The following is a 19822-nucleotide window of genomic DNA, read 5'->3' on the forward strand; positions in this document are numbered from 1 at the left end:
ATATGGAAACATAAGGTTTGCATTCTTTATGTATAAATATGTAGCTCACTTCATAATTCACCATGAAACACACAGCCAGGAGGGTTTGATAGAAGGGTGGCCAAGGTCTGCAGAGATTTGTGTTTCCATCTCTAGACCTGCTCTTTGCCTCAGTTCAGCCCCTAAAGCCTGCCTGGCTTTACCTGGCCCAGTGCTGCAGGGAGGGTGGCAGGCAGGGAGCAAACGGGGTCCAGGCTGTCAGGCAAGATGGCAGTGACGAGGCAGGTGCAGGATGAAGCTCAGAAGTCCATGCAGGGACAGAAGCCAGTCAGACACAGCCCAGTGACCCTGGGCAGGCCTGTGGGAATGAGGCAGGACAGGATCAGGCTGCAGAGTGAGTCCAAGGGGGAGGGATCATGGAAGTGCAGGCTGTGGCTGGGAAAAGGCACCTGTCTGAGGAAGCCTGGGCAGGGAGTGATGGGGCAGGGCCACGGGCAGGGTGTGCCTGGGGCCAGGTGAGGCTGGGCAGGGCCCCTTCCATGTGCTGGTGCCCTCGGGCCCTGGGCAGTGCTGGCAGGGGGCCACAGTGTGAGCCAGAGCAGTGAAGAGCTCTTCCCTGCAGCTGATGACTCCAGAGGCCATTGGTGCTGTGACCTTGGAAGGATGCCATGGAACTGCTGGGCTCATCCAGCACCTGCTCTATGCATAGCTGCACTCTACAGGGAAACAGTTTAAATCTAGGTATCAGAAAATGGTTTGACAGTCAAAAAGGTATTTCTTCCTACACTCCCTTTTAATTTTTTTTTCTTTTTTAAGAAATCAAGGCAGCTCTCAGTGAGTTTATGTCCTTTGCAAATCTGCCCCAGTCTTGGAGCTGTGGCAGAAGATCATCTGAAATAAAATTCTGAGTGTATGATTGGATAAACAAAGGTTACATAATCTGTCTAAAATCCCTTCTGAAATGGATTTTCTCAGAGTAGGTCAAATAATGCTGAGGAGTTTTATAAATGTATTTGAGACATAGATTTTTCTTTTCTTTTGCAGGAATATCAGGAGTATGACTGATAAAAGTCTTTACTATCTTGTGGGAAGTAATTAAGGTGATGAAGGTTAAAAGTGTGGTAGACAGAAATCTTGCACAAATGGGGGTAGTTTCACTCAAACTCAATTGGTTGTAATTTAAAAATTTAATTAAGGCTAGCAGTGATGCTGAGACCCATGTGAAAGCTCTCTGGAGGCCCAAGAGAATTCCTGCTGCCACTTTCCTGTGGTCTGCTGCCCCGTTTGAGGGTAATGAGTAGGGCTGGCACGTTAGTGAAGGGAAACTGATACTGCTAAAAGGGATTTTTTTGCTGTACTCTTGTCTTGTAGCTGTGACAAAAATTCAGGCTTCCACTTACAGTTTTCCAAGTTTGCAGGAACTTGCCTTATTTTCCTGGACTGCTGCTCAGTTGTTTTCCGACAACTATCTGAGCTCTGAATGAGGAATTTTATTTTTAGTTTTTAATGGGTATGGAAAGCTTCTGAAATTGAACTCATGAGGAAAGGACCTCAGGAAGAGGAAAAATGGCAGACTCCTTAAAACACAGACAGAGGTTTCTGAGGAATCTGTGCCAATTAAAACAAGACTGTGAAACAAAATATCTTTAATAATAGGACCAGAATAAAGTTGCAGCTTGTGAAAGTTCCTCATGTTTCACAATGTTAGGTTATGGCAGTTACTGTGTATTAATGCAACAAATCAATGGCACCAAATTGAAAGTAATGGGTGTGTCAGTTGTGAAAACGAAGGGGAGAGGATTCATTATCCAACTCCCTACTCCCTGCCCTGGGCATTAAAAATCCATGATTTTCACAGAGAAGATTTTTGCTGAAAAGGAGATAAAAACATGAAAAGACAAATACATAATGAGAAACATTCAGGTTTAAGTTTGCTTTGTAAATCCTTAGAGGATAGTTAATCTGTAGTAAAATCTTGCAGCAGAGAGTGGAACAACCCTATACCTTCCCATTTGGTATTTCCTCTGTTACTTGATTTGCAAGCCTAGTTCCTAACATAATCATTTAAAACATAAGACTAAGGGGATTTTCTGGATGACTTTACAGACTAAATTTTTTCCCAGCTCTGGTTTGCAAAGCAGAAAAACAAACTAGATTGTCAAATGAAAATTAGTTAGCAATAAGAAAAGAATTTGTAGAGTATATGCATAAGTTCTCTCTGCTTAATGTAATTGAACACCCTTGGAATGGGAACAGAATTGATTTCCACACAGTAGGTTGGAGTGGGAGCCACAGCGTGGGGCTCACTCACCTGGGAGTGGCCTGTCTGAAATGAGTGCAGTTTAGTTATAGTTTATATGAACAGGAAAATGTTCACTATTAGCACAATGTACATTATTCTTGTATTTTCAAGATTTTGCCACTTTACCTTGAAAAGGCCATGAAATGGGTTTGCTGAGGAGATAAATCTATTTTTCATACCTGCTTGAACATGGAAAATTTTGTTGTGCACCACTGACAGAAAAGGTTCATTATGTTACTTCTAGGCATCATTTAAGAGATGCTTAATTACTTGATCCTGCCAGATGGAGGAGGAAACCTGAATTTCTAGCTTTTCAAAAATTATACTTTGTTAGAAAAATTGCTTCTAAAGAGTTGAATCACTTCTTTAGTTTTCTAGGTATTCCATTTCAGTAAAGCTTTGCTATTCCATTTGAACATATTGTGTGAAATCAGCTTGCTGATAGGAAAAATGGTTTTCTGTTCTGCATCTGTGAAATAAGTGTAACATGAGTACATGTTTCACACAAGTAACCAGTGTTCCTCCATGCAAGTGAGTGAAGAGCAGTTTGCAATCAATTGCTTTTTCAGTCACTGATCTCTCTGGAGAAGATGAGTGCCTGTATTGGTTGGTCTTGTTGTTAATAGTGGTGTTGTCATGGCATCTGCTGCTTTGCAGCTGCACTATTGGAAGTGAACCCTGACACTGTTACCAATGGCAGCTAAATCAAGTTAATGGTCAACTTTGTGTTTCATTACCAGTTTTTTGACTCGTTCTTAGTTAATAAAATTTGTAAAATGTTCTAATGCAGAGTTATATTCATTCACAAGGAATGTGGTGCACATTGTGGAAGTAATACAGTTTCTCCTAATTACATTGTATGTTAAAAGTAAAATCTGAAATAGAAATCAAATGCATCTTTTAATGTCATATATTACATACTTATTTGTGGGTTTCTTTGCATGTGCAATATAATTGCTTTGTTTGGATTCCATTATATACCTATCTTTCAGTAAGCTGCACATAGGTTTTTCTTTTATGTTAATGATCTGGACACAGAATGCCAAATCCATTTTAACAGAAAACAAAAGGGAATATCAAGAAATAATTAAGCAACAAAGGAACAATTAAACACGATACTTTATTTCCTTGGCATGTTTCTGTTTTTTAAAAGTCAGTAGTTTGATGCTGCTTAAGACAGTGAAATAGCAGAGACTTCCCTGCTTCAGTAGATGAGAGAGCAAACTAAGGGCATAAATGGAATTTATCTTGTGATTGGTGAATGACAGGCATACTGTCTCTGAATAGGTGACATAAGAATCTGCATATCACCATCTAGTAATAACTTTCAGAATTTAGCAGTGTAACTTTGAGAATGGTGAACATTAGTTACTGGAAAGTCATATCATTAAGAGGCAACACTGAATGGACATCAGCTTCTATGGCCACCTCTTCTAAAACTAATTTAAATTTAGAGTTGAAACAGGCTGGGCAATAACTCGTGGTAGTTGCAGTTATTTACTGAGGATTTACCTGAATCTTTTAAAATTACCTGTCAAAAGAATTTCTGTTTTTTCTGCTTTACTGTGCTGTCAGACTCTGTCAGTTTGTTACATGGAAAAGTTCCAGGATGTGCTGTACAGTCCCTTTACTCCCAGTGTCACAGCCTTCAGACTCTTCCTAACCTTGTCCTTTCAGCCAGTGTAAGATCTACCTGGCTGACAGCTTGTGAATACTTGGAGGAGAAACTCGGAGAGCAAAACAAAGGCTGCAATAGGACTGCTGTCTGAAAAGCCTTTTCTTGAAATTACCCGTTCTCAGAGCTATTAATTAGTGTGAAAAATATGAATATAATGAAAGAAGAAGAATTTATGGACAGGAAGAAGAAAAGAAAAGTAAGAAAGCTAACAAAAAGCTATAAACCAAAAGATTTCTTTCTTAGCTAATCCTTTCATTTTTGACTGTACAGACAGGTACTACTTGTAGTGTTTTCAGAAGTATGAAGTTGTAAGACAATTTGCTGCAGCTGAAGTAGAAGTAAAAATGATTTGTGTGAATGAACTAAGTCCCAGGACAGTGAGTTGTCCTTCCCTGGTGCAGTGTGGCGCTCCCCGGTGACCGTGTTGTGTCTCTCGCTCGCAGTGCTCGGCAGAGTGCGGGGACGGCGTCCGCACGCGCTCCGTGCTGTGCATGACCAACCACGTCAGCAGCTTGCCCCTGGAGGGCTGCGGCAACAACCGACCCGCGGAGAGCACGGCCTGCAATAACGGGCCCTGCGCTGGCAAGGTGGACTGGTTTGCTGGGAGCTGGACACAGGTAAGGCAGGCACCAAACCTAACATATCTTGTTGCTTTTCTACTGGTATTTTACTTATAAGCTTGTGTTTTGATGCAATGAAGATGTGTGCCATAAGGTATTTCTTCATCTCTCCAGAGTATTGTGGTATTTTTTTCCTGTATTTTACTGAGTTGATGTTCAATACTTTTCAGCATCTGCTGGATTTTTTTACTTTGATGAAAAAAACCAAAACTGTACTTCTTGTCCTTCTCTCCATCTTCATTTTTTATTTTTCACCTATTGACCCAGTATTTATGAAAAGAATGGTGACAGAATGCTGCTCAGCATGTTTAGGTAGACACCAAAGCAATGGATCTGCAATTCTTGAAGTAGAGCATTTGTGATCACGCATAAATGCAGGGAGATAGATACCCATACATACGTATGTACATGAAATTTCCAAAAGATAAAGAAGGCAAAAAGCAATGGCTAAATCCAAAAGGTAGCTTTGGAATTATTGTACTGAAAGTCATTGCAATAGGCAAAAGAACAAATTTTGGTTAGTGGCCTCTATACTGATACTCTTTCCTCAAAATAAATTCTTCCCTTCATCCACCTCTAAAAGCCCTTCTTGTTACCAATGAACATTCCTGCTGTCAGGCACAAAAGCATTTCAGAAGCTGTTAACTCATGGCAGGCATTTATGTCCCTTTGTGTAGGCTCTGGCATAGCCTGGAGAGCCTTTGGGGCTGCTGGTGCCAGCACTTGGTGGAGCTGTGCTGTTAACTCACTGCACTGCAGATCCCACAGTCCTTCCAGGAGATAAGGAGCTGGAAATTAAACTCGTACAGCTGAGGGGGAGATTACAGGGCTACTACTATGGTAATGCTTTCAAGTGTAAGTAATAATTATTGTGTATAAGAATATGTATAACAATAATAACAAATTCAGATTTAAAAAATCTTTATCTGCAGTTCTAATAACAGATGAAATCCAGGCCTTGTTACTCAGACTCCTCTAGACAGTGAATAGGAACTCTGTGCCCATTTTTGCTGCACTGGAGAGGTGTTCAGTCAGAGCATCCTGACCGTTCTTTTAATTCACCTTCTTTCTTAGCATGGAATTGAATTGTTTGATGCACACAAGGGTACAAAGTGTTTACTGATCTGAAAGCTGTGTCTGACAGCATCAGTTCTACAGGCCAAGTCCTGGCTGGTCTGTGTGGCTTTTACCAGCAACACGAGAGCAGTTGGTAGGGCAGAGCAGGGGGGAGCACTGAGGGCTGCCCTTCCTCTGCCAGAGCTGAAGTGGGGTGTTCAGATGGTGCCTTTAGGAGGAACCATTAAAAGAGACACTTTGTGTTAAAGAATGTGCAGTTATTGTACTTCCTCTAGAATTTATTTGGGTGCATTTATCTTAAGGTTTTTCATTTAGCTCAAAGAGTTTTGTGGTAATCTGGTAAAGGGATTGTAAATTCTACCAAAAATATAAAGAAAATCCCCAGTGTTAAGAACATTTCATTGGTTTAGGCTGGAAAAAACCTTCTGAAAAGCATAGTCCTTTATGCAGCATAGAAACCAATATGTTGCTGTAATCATCTTCTAAAAACCTTTTTACAAGTGCCAGAAACAGTATTGTGTGTGTACTTAACCTTTAAATGGGCAGTAGGAATCCAAGTGAGTCAAATTTGCTTTTCAGAACTGGAACCAACACTACATCACATAGATACTTGCAAGCATGAAAATAATACCTTGGCAGATCAAGGCATTTTCTAAAAACAGTACAGAATGTGAGGCTTTGTAAAGCTGCAAAACTGTGTTCTAACCTTATAACCCTCCCAAGTTCAGTGCAGCACATACAATCCTGCTTCAGCAAGAAACTGTTTCTGGAGAAAGTGAGTTATGCTTCTCTTTTGATTAGAAAAATAAATGCCAGTTTCTTTTTGTAGCTACAAGTAAAACTACACTTTGTGATTTTTCCAGAAGTACACTTAGAGTCATATGTCTTCTTCATGAAGATAATTAGAAATATGTTTTGAGTCTGTGGTACCATGTGATGTGGAGAAACGTTGTGAGCAAGTCGAAGGACATGAGAAGAGTAACAGATTTCCCCTCTGTTTTTGTTCTCTGATACAGTGCTCTACTGAATGTGGTAGTGGAACTCAACAGAGAGAAGTCATTTGTGTTAGGAAAACTGAAGGTAATTTTGATGTTTTGAACCCCTATGAATGTTCATATTTGGAAAAACCTCCCAGCCAGCAATCCTGCTACCTCAAACCATGTGGATCTAAGTGGTTTCATACAGAATGGAGCACAGTAAGTCTATCATGTTTTCCTGTATCTGTACTTTGTTTGATACATCTTTTTCTGTTTATATTGAAAGAGATCACCATTTGCATACAGCCACCCATCCTGAAATTGATTTAATTTTGCACAGGAATGATAATAAAAATGAAGCATACTCTTTGCCTGGTGGAACATAGAAACTTCAGGAAGTATCTTGACCAGAAAGAGACACTGCACAGTTGTCTTTCTAGCATTGATGTCTTCTTCCTAGAATTTTCCTGTTTTTTAAAGTTGATTTGGCCCTTACAGTGAGACAGTGTGGTACAGTTAGAAGTTCCTTTCAGATCTCTAATTTAATTAAAATTAAGGATCATTTAATAAAAAATGAGGGATGTATTCATTTTTAGAGGCAGTTTTACCATAATATTTTACTGTAAACTCTTCACTGTAATACTTAGAACTTCACTGAGAGAAAATGTATTGTACAGCTTCATTTATCTTCAGTTTCCCCTGGAAGTGGAGCAGCTACATTTACCACTGTGCCACAAAACACTTTGGTTTCATCTATCTTTCTATAATTTCCTATATCTGACATACTTTCTTGTTTTTCTACCAAAAAAAAATTCAACATTTCTGTCCTAAATGAGGATCAGAAAGTCCATTGTCATCTTAGAATGAGATGACATCATATCGAATGCAGTAACTTGGCCCCTTTGTTGAGCTGTAGGTCAGATTGCCAATGGCAGCTCTGCAATGTGGATGCACCTCAGAATGATTTGTGTGAAGTTTGATGTGAGTCTTGGTTCCATTCTAAATGCTTTAGATCTCTGCAGACCTGAAGTCCTTATGGCTGGATGTGGAATAATTACAGAATTCTATACAGGCATGTAGCAGGAGTAACTCTAGAAAAGCCCATGTTCTGTTCCTGTTGCACATGACTGCCCTTTCAAATGTGGGTAAAGGTTGTACTTAAAGATGAAAAAGCAGTTTAAAAATACAATATTGAGACATAAAATTAGTTTTTTTACAATATATGATTTTATGATCATGATAAGTTGTTTATGTAATGTTAGGAAAATAAATAATTATGCCAAGAAAGCCAGAAAGAAAACATTCTTTCTAGTTTTGGGCTATTAAGGTTTTAATCGTAAATGATCCAGATTTAATTAAGTTTTTGAGCATTAGGTCAAACTGGACAGTGAGCCAAATCTCAAAGACCTCACTCAGGCAAAATCTTTGGCCAATGGGGATTTGCTTCAGTATGGGCAGAAATGTGTAATAATTGGCTTTAAAAGTACCATAACAAGCAAGTACAAAAGTCTCTGGCTTCATAACAGACCCTGAAGGAGCACAGAAATATTTCCTTGAGAAATTCAAAGAAACATAGTGCTTAGTAAAATCACTGTGCTGTAAGAAGTAAAAATAATTGAGTGCTAGAAAAAAATGGTAATTAAAATTACTCCTGCTTATATATAAATGGCAAAAGGAACAGTGGATGCCAGGGCAGTCAAGTAATAAAGCTCAGTGCAGTTAAGTTCTTAAAGCAGGATATGGCAACACTGTGGAAAGAGTAGATTTGGGAGATACATTTAAATGAGCAGAGAACAACTAGACTAATTAAAGAAGCAGATGTTAAATATTGAATTCAGAAAGGGAACTGTTCTAGCTTGATTTCAGTTGCACAGCATCCACTGTTTATTTGTACAGTTTTTGCTCCTGTGGCCAGAAATGTTTGGGAATCTTTAACAAATTTTTACCTGTATAGTAAGGGCTTCAGAGGTAGAAAATGAAAACCAGTAGGGGGAAGTTGATAAAAGGCTGCAGTGATACCTGGGTCTGGCATCAAGGTTCCCCTGTTTACTTCCTGTAATTACTCATCTCCGATGGTCTTCATGAACTTCAGCTTAATCATTTCAGTGTTCCAAGTCCTGCGAAGGAGGATTTCGGGTTCGGGAGGTGAGATGTCTGTCGGATGACATGGCAGCCAGTACTCAGTGTGACCCACAGCTCAAACCTGAAGAGAAGGAACTGTGTAATACACAGGATTGTGTCCCTGAAATAGGTAAGGCAGAGGAAACGTCTGTTTTAACTATGGAACTCCATCTAGTGGAGAAATTATTTTATAGTCTTGCAGAGACTTTAATAGTACATTTTCTTTATCGAGTTCAGAGTTTTATTTTTACATAAAATACAGCTCTTTTCTGTGCTTTAAAACTAGGTTTCCAATAAAAATGTTTTCCTTGTAATGTGTAAGAAACCAGCTTATTCTTTGAAATTGCTGAGAATGTGAGAGATCTGCTTGTGTGAAAATGGCACATACAGCGTGTTTTTCTGCAGCCTCCTTGTATTCTCCAAGGTTTCTCTTGGAAGAGTATTTAAGAGTATTTAAAACAAACAAACAAAAGAGTATCATTATATATATATATTATATATATGTATTTGGAAGCAGGTTCTATAAGAACCAACAAAATTAAACCAAGGTATTAAGTGCAATGAAGCAGTTTCCTTTTGTATACAGTAAATACAGGGAATTAGCACTGGAATTAGCAATTCATCTCATACAGATTTGATTTTTATAGTAATGAGAATGGCTAAGAAGAGAAAGATGCAAGAATTTAGAGACAGTTTTAACTCTGAATGGTCTCCAACAACTTTCAGTTGAGAATTATTCAACATACTTTAAGATAACAATATTAAAAACCTGAGGAAATGGGGATAGCTGCATTTCTTCCATGCTTTATGTATCTTTACATGAAATCCTAAATAATATACCTTAGTTCCTTAGATAACCTGTTTTGACTTGACAATGAATGCTTAAATACAGGTCTAATGGTTTTACATGGTAAAAGGAAGGGAATTGGTTTTTTATTGCTCTAGTACTGTTTTCTTTAGTTTCTTCTCTCTTCCCTTCTCTCCACAGATGAGAACTGCAAGGACAAATACTACAACTGCAACGTGGTGGTTCAGGCCCGGCTCTGTGTGTACACCTATTACAAAACAGCCTGCTGTGCCTCGTGTACCCGAGTGGCCAACAGACAGCCAGGCTTCCTGGGGCACAGATAACAAAGCCTGCTCTGCTCAGAGCAGCAATGGCATTCTTCACATGGAGCTTCAGCAGTGCTGCTTTGACTGCAGCAGTTGTAGCTTCTTAGAGATGGGGCTTGTGTTGCTGAGTGCATCAAGACTATGGTTAAATCTCACACCCTTTCAGTTACAGTTATTGTGCAGTTATCTCTTTTAAGATGTTTGTTGTAAAATCATGATTTTTTAAAGCATTCATTTTTAATGATACTATTATTTGCACCTGCTCATCTGATAATTATTTAAGGAATATAGTGGCCTTGAGATTGTGAAATTAATGAAAACTAAAATCAATTGCAGGCAATTACTGGAGATAATTGACCAGTATGGATGCAGCTGCTCCATTATTTTCTGAGTGCTGACTTTTACTTGGTATTTTGGACTGCCTTAAGTTAGAGGACTAAATCAATGAAACGTGCATGAGAAAAATGACTTCCCAAAGAACTGGACCCTTGAAAAGCATTTATCATCAGTTTCCTAGCACTCTATATTTTTAACTACTTCAGTCCATTCATAATAAATCAGAGTCACTGTTAAGTTCTTTTGGTTGTCCTTTTAACTGATGTCCTGTCATTAGGCATCAAATATATACACACTTGACTGCCAGAAGGTGCCTTTATATTTAATTCATAAACTTGTGAAAATACACTTTTATAATTTTGTATGGATTTTAAAATACGTTTCCTACCAGAGTGACACTAGTGTCTGGCTCTTTAAGTCTTTAACAGCTGCAGCTGTCAGTGAGGTTAACCAAAAAGGTGGAGAGCCTTTGCTGGTATAAAAAGTGATTTTTTTCCATTGGTGAGGTCTCTCTTCTGTCGGGGACTTATTTCAGAACTGGGATCTTGCCTAATTCTTGTCTCTGCACTATTGTTTAACAAGTGCCAAACCAAAGTACTTTGTTCAGACCTAGTCTGGATATGTCACCAGTTTCTGAAACAACCACCAAAGGACAGTGGCCTGTGTGCCTTATACCTTGGTATCAAGCAGCAGTATGAGTCTAGTAGCTGAGGATCTGTAAAAAGAGGATCTTAGCTATTGACATTCTTCAGGTTTTGATCAATTAGTACAACATATTTGTCTTTTTTTTGCTCAATGTTTCATTGCACAGATCTATTCATACCACTCCTTTTCTATTACTCAAGAATGGCTGCAGACTTAGAGCTGAATTTAAATGGTGATTTTTCATTTCTGTAATTACTGTACTCAGCCTTGAGACTTGCTAAAAGCAAATAGTATACTATGCAGTGCAGATGAGGTTTTGCATTATCTGCATGTTCTCTAGCCTTTATTTGAGAGGTCTTTCAAGTGTGTAAATAAGGCTGAGGGGAAAAAATTAACACCTCTGCTTATTCAGCTGTTTATTACAGCATATTGCTTGTAAATTAGTGATGCCCATCTATGCATCTGTTCCTAAGGTGCCTTATGTCCGAGTTGTAAAACACCTGTAATAATCTATATTCAGTCACTCCCAGAGGTGTGGTTAAGGTATCCTGCCACTGATGCAGAGCCATGTTGGAGCCTTGTTGTGCATCCTTTTCTTCTTACTGCTTTGGTGGACAGGAACACTGGGAGGTGGAGTGTAGGAGTGAAGGTCGCTGGTTGTGAAACCAGTCACATCAGTTTGTGTGCTGGGAGCCACAGGAACGTGGAATTCCTGTAGTCTAAAAGCTGCCTTGCATTGAGATTAACTTCTGAATGTTTTGATTTGGTCATTCTTGAAAAGTATATTTTGGACATGATGAACTACTACTGTTTGGCTACATGAAATGAAGAAGTGTTTCCCCCAAAATTTGGAGGTACTCTTTGTGATTATAAATTGTTGTATATCCGCCAAAAATGTTGTTGGCTGTTTCTGTACACTTTGATTTGGGCTTTTTCACTGTAAATAATAGACATAAAGTTGTTAGAAACAGAAACTCTTAATTAGGAATCTTCTAATTCAAGTTCATTAATCTTTGACAGTCCTCCTGTTCCCTTGTATTACAAAGATTTATCCATGAAGATAACTTATGGATTTGTTATCATATTGTATTCCCTAGATCCTTGACCAAAGAATGATATGGATAAAGTGCAGTGTAAACAGCTCTGGAATCAAGTACTTCTGAATACAGATTTTCATCTGTGTATCTCATTGCAGCAAATCTTGACATACATTATATAATTTTTGCTGTTGTCTCTTTTGTCCTAAGGAAATGTTTCCTGTGAGCTTGAGGGAAATAACCTGTTCCATAAAAAGGCTTCCTGAAAACCCCGAGGTGAATGAGATACAGAGGGAATCTGGTTTGCAGTCATAGAACAAATTCTTCTTACATGCTTTGGCTGTGAGACCATCAGTGACTTAGCACATAGACAGATCGTCCTGTTTTATAAAATCTGTTCTTTTGCTCGGGAATGTATGGCCATTAGTTCATTTTACAAAGATGATCATCTTGTAGGCTCTGTTAAGCTGCCACTAAAGTAAACAGTGTTTGTGACAGCTGTCAAAGAATATATGCATACACATAGCAGTATAACCCTGTATTACATCTAATATATACAACTTTGTGAATTGAATGCAGTGAGCTATGGTTATACAAATTGTACTTTCCTTTTTTGTAAAGAGACATTTTTCAGATGTACCAGGTAAAACAAAAAAATACAGTTTTATCTAATTAAATATCTAATGGTAAGGAAAGTGCCAGAGTACTGCTGAACCTAGTAATTTATCATCTCTTCTCATGTGTCAGCATTATTAAAATACTTGTTCCTGCAAAATGAACTAATGAGCCCTTTTCATCAGAACTTTGATACACCAGTATTGTCTGCACAAGTGCTGTGCTAAGATTTCACCATCTCACAAAGCATGATTTTGAAACTGTGCCTGTAGCAAGTGTTTGTTCTAATGGAGCAGTGCCCCAGCTTAGGATGATGCCTGCAGAGGATCTGACTTTATTTTCTCTAAGTCAAAGGTGGCCTTAATGAATGTAGAAGACTTAGAGCAGGTAAGAAACCAGTATAAGTAAGAAATTATGCATATTATCAATTACAAATATCAATTATGTAGACTTCAGATTTTTAATGTTTTCATTTCTTTTTTCTGACATTTTAACATCAGTCAAAAACGTGCAGAACAGTGGAAAAAAATGCTTCCTGGCCTTGAAGATGCCTTATGCAATCCGGGAAGACCAGAGTAAGTTAGATACTTTATTGAAAGAATCCAGCTGCTTATGGGGTAAAATCTGCATACAACTTCCATGTCTTACAGATGTGCAGCTGGCCAAAATCAGCTTCATTTAGAGCAGTCTCTGTGTCTCAAAGCACTTTGCTTTTGGAATGGAGGATTCCTGGTGCAGTTGTTTTATTAACTTACCAAGGGCCTGTCAGGGTCTGCTAGCTCCTGTGCAATGTCATCTTGAAGCATGTGTAGGTAGAATTCCTTGTGGACACTAAATGCACGCCAGATTTAAGAGACTCAATTCATGGAGTCCTCCCTTCCTCTCCCATGGTGTGGAAGCATGAGGGTTGCTCGTGTGGGAATGACCCTGTGAATGTGTCTGACTTGGCCAGCAGTGAGACAGTGTTTGCTTTGCTGTCTGTGACCTTCAGCCCCCAGGGCCCTGAGTAGGGAAGGGGCTTGTTGGAGGCCGGGCAGTGCTGGGCAGTGCAGCCCAGGAGAGCTGCGTGTGCTGCAGCCTGCCAGCCCTGAAACCCAGCCCTGCTGGATGGCCAGCCCTGACCCCCTGCACTGGGAACTGCGGGCTTCCTCAACACACACATAAACTTCTCCTGCTTTTTCCCAGTGCTTCAGCAAATGGAGAACTTTGTGTATGAATAAAGCAGTGTTTATTTGATGTTATTGCTTAGATCCCAGTTTTATGGCAATATGGTGCAGTCTTGTATCAGTCATATAGTCTATGGTCCTAGGAAGTGCCGGTGGTCATCACTGAGGGAGGTGCTCACACAGCCTGTGGCTCACACAGGGCTCATACAGGAGGCTTTGCCTCCTCTCTTTGTAACGTGTGCCAGTGTAAGTAGTAAAATGTGCCTTTTAGGGCTTTGCTTTTTCCCGTCCTCATCCTGACCTTTTTACACCAACATTAAGGCTTCTCCTCTCCTTCTTATCTTTCAACCCCTTTTCCTTTGGATGACAACATAAGACTTTGTGAGAATTACTGAAAATCCTGAACTGGCCTTTGGTTTGTAAGAATCTCTGTTAGAAGTAAGCCCTGCTGTTGTTAAGAGAGCTGTGTTTTTGCCCGCCCCTGGATTTTTGTCTGTGCATATCTGTGTTGGCTAGTTTTAAATGCATAGTAATAAAGGACATACTGAATTCCTGTGCAGTGAACCTGTGGTTGCACAGCTATGGAAGTCTGTAGTGGCCCTTTATTCTCTTATGTAACATCTACTGAACAGAAAGAGTTATAGTCCTGACAAAGGAAAAGCCATGTGTTCACCTGGTTTTCTTGAGGCTTAGTGTCTCTGACTTCTTAGGAGCTCTTCTGTGTATTGGGCAGGTAATTCATGTGCATGCCTATAATTGGAACAGAAAACATTACATTTTGAACATGAAAGTAAACTTCATTTATTTCTAAACTTACAGAATGTTTGTGGGAGATTAAATTAGGCATTGTTTAGAAAACAGAGTAAAATAATTATTTCTACATCAGAAATGAAAAATCACCCACTAAACATTTTCAATATATTTTAAAGCAAACTTGTAATCATAATAATGTTTCACTGTGGGCAAAATTCAGACCAGGGGAAAGGGAGAAAATTCCATTTAAGAGAATTCATAGTAGACCTGAATTTGGTTCTTTGCTTCTCAGATTTTTCTAACCAGAAGTTCAAAGGAGTGAGAGTCCCCAGTTTTCTATATCCCCATGTACTGTAATTGGATACAGATAAGTACCACCATACTTGGAGAAGAGGGGAGCTTAATTCTGATGAATCATTGACCTTTCAGCAAGTCATTGCTGCTGACCTGTTTTTCAGTGCTGTTTTTCAGTGCTGTTTTTCAATGTTGGGTTCTTGTGACCGGTGGCCTTGGCGGGGGTTGGGTACATACGAGCTTGTGAAGTCCCATCATAGTCACTCAGGATCTACAGAGAGGATCAGGAAGGATAGGAGACAAAAGAAACCCTAACTTTTTTTTTAATATGTATAAAATTGTCTACTTGACCCTCATAATTGATTTTGGCAGAAGGATATACTTTATTATAACTTATTTTGTTGTTATTTGTAAATACAAGATGTCTATGGGAAATATGTAATTCTGAGCTGTCTATGGAACAAGCCACTGCACCAAAATATTTCAAATATTTAGAATAGGCAGATTTTTTTATTAAAAGGGACCTAATATGTATTTATTTACATATACCATTCAAATTTTGTCCAGCTTTTTCATTATACTAACCCATCTTTTTAGGGAATTTTATAGCACAAGTATTACATATATATTTTTGTATATATGTCATACTGTAAGTCCATAATACAATTTTCTAAACTTTCTGATTAGCCAGTTCTTTGAGTGAATTAAAGGGGGAGAGTATAGGCAGATTGCTTTCTGACTCGTTCAGGAATATATATCCGTGGCAATGTACCTGAACCAGAACTGTACAGCATCATTTTCATATTGTATACATTTTCTCTTTGATGAAAAAATGTTAACTATTTTTGTTTATGACTAATTTATTTTTTATTATTGTGAAAAATAAAGTAACTCGGTATGAATTTATGTGACACGTTTGGGGTTTTTTGGTTGGATCTGCACTTGAGTTCCGTGACCATTCCCTGTCACTGTCGCTGTCGCAGCTCCCCGCGCCTCAGCCGTTCCTGGGCAGCGGCGCTGCCAGGGCTCGCCGCCAGGGGGCGCCCTCCCGCAGGGCTCTGAGGGGACGGGACGGGGCGAGACGGGCCAGAGCCGCCGTGTCCCTCATGTGTCCCTCCTGTGTCCCTCATGTGTCCCCGCCGTGTCCCTCATGTGTCCCTCATGTGTCCCTCATGTGTCCCCGCTGTGTCCCTCATGTGTCCCTCATGTGTCCCCGCCGTGTCTCACGGTGTCATCGCTGTATCCTCCCCATGCCTCTCGTTCGGGAGCAGATCAATGAAGGCAGGGCTGGCCCGGCCCGCATTCCGCTGCTCAGGGGCACCGCGTGTGGGGAAGCAGCGCCTGTGTCCCTCTCTGGGGACACAAAGATTTTAAGTGTTTAATAATCGGGGGGGGGTTGGGTTGCTTGGGTTGTCTTGGTTGGTTTGTTTGTTGCTTTTTGGTTGGTTGGTTGGTCGGTCGGTTGCTTTTTGGTTTATTTTGGTTTTTAAAGTAGAACTTGAGGTATTAACCTTTAAAATTATAAAATTATACAACAATAAATGCCTTGCTCTTCCCCCAGCAGTTCTTTATGTTTAAAATAAAACTTCAGTGTAAAATTAGGAGCCGTGTAGCAGCTGCAGTACTTGCCTGTGGTGATTTAGCCCTCAAGCCTGAGAAGGATTCCACATCACCAGATCGTGCTGGTTTCAGGGTCCCTGCTTCCTGTGATGCCTGCAAAGAGTGAGCCTCTAAGGTAAATACGGAATAAAAAATTATTTTTGCTTGTAACCGAAGCGACTTGCTCAGCACTGAACTTTGGCTGAGCATGAAGAATAAAATGTAGTCATTTTTTCTGGTGTCAACCTAGAGATTGGCTAGTGGTGCTCTTGGCTATATAAATGCATGAGGCAGTCAGATTTTTTATATATATTGACTTAAAAATGTAAAGTATTGGGAGCCTGTTGCAGCACTAAATCTTTATGCTATTTTTACAACAACGTAGTAAAAGAGAACAAGAGAAAATGTGCAAATGTTCTACCAACACTTTTTATGATTGTTAGCAGATAACCTTGGGAAAAAGTGTTTATTTGAACAATTGCCTCCAAAAAAAAGGGGGAGAAATTCTTCACATTATAACAGTTAAAACACAGTGTCCATTTTTAATCATGTTCTTGCTGTAACAGTTTGACATATAGTTCTTTTCATTTAAAATGTGTCCAGTGTGGGAGCTACTGTTTTTCTGGAAAACATCACGGTTTGTTACACTAAACTGTAATAAGTGGGTTCCCTTTCACCTCCTTTTTGTTTTTTACCCTATCTTTTCTTGATGTGAAATGGTAAGTTATGTTGTTGTACCGGGTTGGTAATTTCAACCTGTGGGTCTTTGATGCAGAGCACAAAATACTTCTTTAATAAGAACAAGTGCAGCAGATCATATGTGTGTTGAAGACATGTGGATAATGGATCAGATCTGAACTTCCTTATTCTTGCTAATGTGTAATATGTAAATATGAATACATATTTAATATGTAAATAATGTAATATGTAAAATATTAATACATATTCAATCTCCATGTTTTATGCAAGCACTTTAAGGGCAAGATTAGAAAGTGAAACTCTGGACTGCAAATGTAATCTGAAATCAATAAAATGAAATTAAATAGAGAAAGAAGGGTTACATTATAAAATGCTGCACTTGGAATGCAAATGTAATGATCAAATGTAAACGGAAGAATTGCAAAAAATCAAACTGAATATTTAATTACAGGTAATACTTCCAGCACCGTTTGTTTGGTTTTTTTTACCAACATTTATTTCCCTCTCAGTAGCATTGACAAGATCTATACTTTAATCATGTGTCACCTAGAAAATATTGTGGGAGATCTGAAAGGAGACTGAAAAAAGGGAAATTAAAATAAATATATTTGTCTCTATCCACTATGAGCGATTTTTAAATTAATTACATTTGTATACTCTAGAAGGTAAAGCCTGGACATGAATTTAACACTCCATGTGTTAAGTTTTTGGATTTAATTATTTTGATCATGAGGAGGATAGTGATCAATAAGAGAGTCTTGCAAGGATAAAGGGGGGGAAAAAAACAACTTAATTGTCAAGAAAAAAATGGCCCTTACTATGTGTAAATAATAGAATTATTTTCTGACCAGTGGGATGTGATGCAGTTAATGCAGGATAAGGATACTTTAGATGGGCGTCTATTTTTGAATCTTGCTTTGGGACAGGAAGATGGACTAAGCAGTCTGTAAAAGTTCTTTAATTTACAGTATAGCAATAATGATAAAAACAATAAAGTGATTCTGTTTGTCGTGGGTGTTCTGTGTCCCATGAAATAGGGAATAAGTTGTTCTAATTTTGAGAAATAGGCATATTCAGAGCAGGGGGATGATCTAAGAGAAGACTTTTGTTTTGATTGGGAACCCAGCAGGAATGTGTAAGTAGATAAAATTCATATACAACCTCCCTTTGCTAAGAGCATCCAAATTCTTCTGAATGAACTCTTAATGGAGAACTTGTTTCTTACTAAAGGACAATAGTTTAATTGTCATTCAGCTATACTCATATTCCACATCAGGGATATGGGTTTTTTCTGGTGTTTTTTTTTGTTTTGGGATTTTTTTCATGAATATGCATTTTAAAATATGTGTATTTTTAAAGTAAAGGAAGTATATTCTACTTATGAAAGGTGAATCATCTGGCTCTCTATCTTCTAGAGAACTCTATTCCTTGTTAGGAACAAACTATTAGTCATGCTAAAGTTGGACTTGGATGTCTGGCCTGGGAAACCACAGACTGAAATTTTCTTGGATATACTGAGTTTTTCAGCCTAAAGTCTGCATTGCTTAAAGCTGTTCTTCCCCACTCATTTGTTCTAGAATCTTGCTTGCATACCTGATTCCTAATTCCGTGCATGTATTTTCTGTCTTCTGCAGGCTGAGCTTTCAAAGCTCTTCTTTCACTTAAACAACAGTCCTTCACAAACTGCTAGGATATGCCATTCTTTGAGTAGGAATTTCTGTGGTGTTTATGCAAAGATAGAGATTTCTCTTTTATTGTAAGATTTCTGCAATATCAGAAAATTTTAGCATAGTCCTGTTGGTTACTGATTTGTCACTTTTCCACCCTGATGATGAATGTTTTTAGCAAAATGGTTGAAGCACTTGGCTGTCCACATGAGCATTGACTGATCAGACCAAGAGTGCTATAAAGCTCAGTTGCCACTTCTGCCATTCCTTCTCTGCAGCTGAAAACTGGTAATTTTACTTTTAGAAGTGCAGAGGGAATGACTGCCTTCCCATCCCCTGCTTCGGGCTGTAAAGTTGTTGTTTCTCCACACTAAAACAACATCAGCACATTTAGCATCTTTTCAGTGCTGTGCTGGAAAGACATTGTATAATCCAGTATGAGGCTTCTAGGATTTACTGATAATAATGCCAGCATGGCTGTACGTGATACAGCACTTGCATCTTCCTTTTTATCACTCAGAGTGCAATAAGATGTTTGAAAGTAGTTATCAGCTAGTTTACTTCCTTCAGTCTGGCTCTACAGCCTCATAGTATTCTGCAGGAGATGCAAAGTCACTTTTTACCAAGGTAGAGCAGTTTAACTTTTCAGTTTAAGCTTTTTAGTATTTATTGGAAACTAAAATCTGTCACTCATTTGAAAGTGACCTATTGAATCTTGGGAAGTATTGTCAGTGTTTTCATCTAGATAAATTTAGTATTATGGGACCTTTTATTTAAACACAGGTATTTCAGTTACATACCCAACTTTTGTGGCTCAGTGTGCTGTGCAGCATGAATCTGCACAGTAATGTTTGAATATGCTTTGAACTGAATACATCTCAAGCTCTGCCTACTCTCTGGGTGCAACCTTTTTTTTCCCCTGCAGTTATCACCAGCAGCTGAAAAGTTGGGTAGGAATTTCATTCTGAGGCTTAAATCCTTTCAATTTCGGAGTCTGTGCTCATGCACAGACTTGCACTTGTATGAGAAGGTCACTTCCCTTGTACTTTATGTAGATGGTTTTAGTCTGAGGCAGCAAGTGGCCTTGAGGCACTTGAAGCAAAGCGAACAGAATTTTGAAATAAAACGTGATCCTTTCATTTCC

The 19822-nt window shown here is 38.9% G+C and overlaps 1 protein-coding gene across 2 annotated transcripts in view; it reads left to right on the forward strand.

The window, feature by feature from the left end:
- Nucleotides 1-15619, forward strand: part of THSD4 (thrombospondin type 1 domain containing 4) — a 237679-nt gene extending 222060 nt beyond the window's left edge. For both annotated transcript variants that reach the window (XM_014873971.2, XM_014873977.2), the window contains 4 exons: nucleotides 4403-4576; nucleotides 6673-6852; nucleotides 8740-8884; nucleotides 9743-15619. In XM_014873971.2, the coding sequence (XP_014729457.2) occupies nucleotides 4403-4576; nucleotides 6673-6852; nucleotides 8740-8884; nucleotides 9743-9885 (642 nt within the window). In that variant the 3' untranslated portion in view covers nucleotides 9886-15619. The remainder of the gene's footprint in view (nucleotides 1-4402; nucleotides 4577-6672; nucleotides 6853-8739; nucleotides 8885-9742) is intronic.
- The last annotated feature ends 4203 nt before the right edge of the window (nucleotides 15620-19822 follow it).

Source organism: Sturnus vulgaris, chromosome 13 (assembly GCF_052056855.1).
Source record: "Sturnus vulgaris isolate bStuVul1 chromosome 13, bStuVul1.hap1, whole genome shotgun sequence".
NCBI classification, from domain to species: domain Eukaryota; kingdom Metazoa; phylum Chordata; class Aves; order Passeriformes; family Sturnidae; genus Sturnus; species Sturnus vulgaris.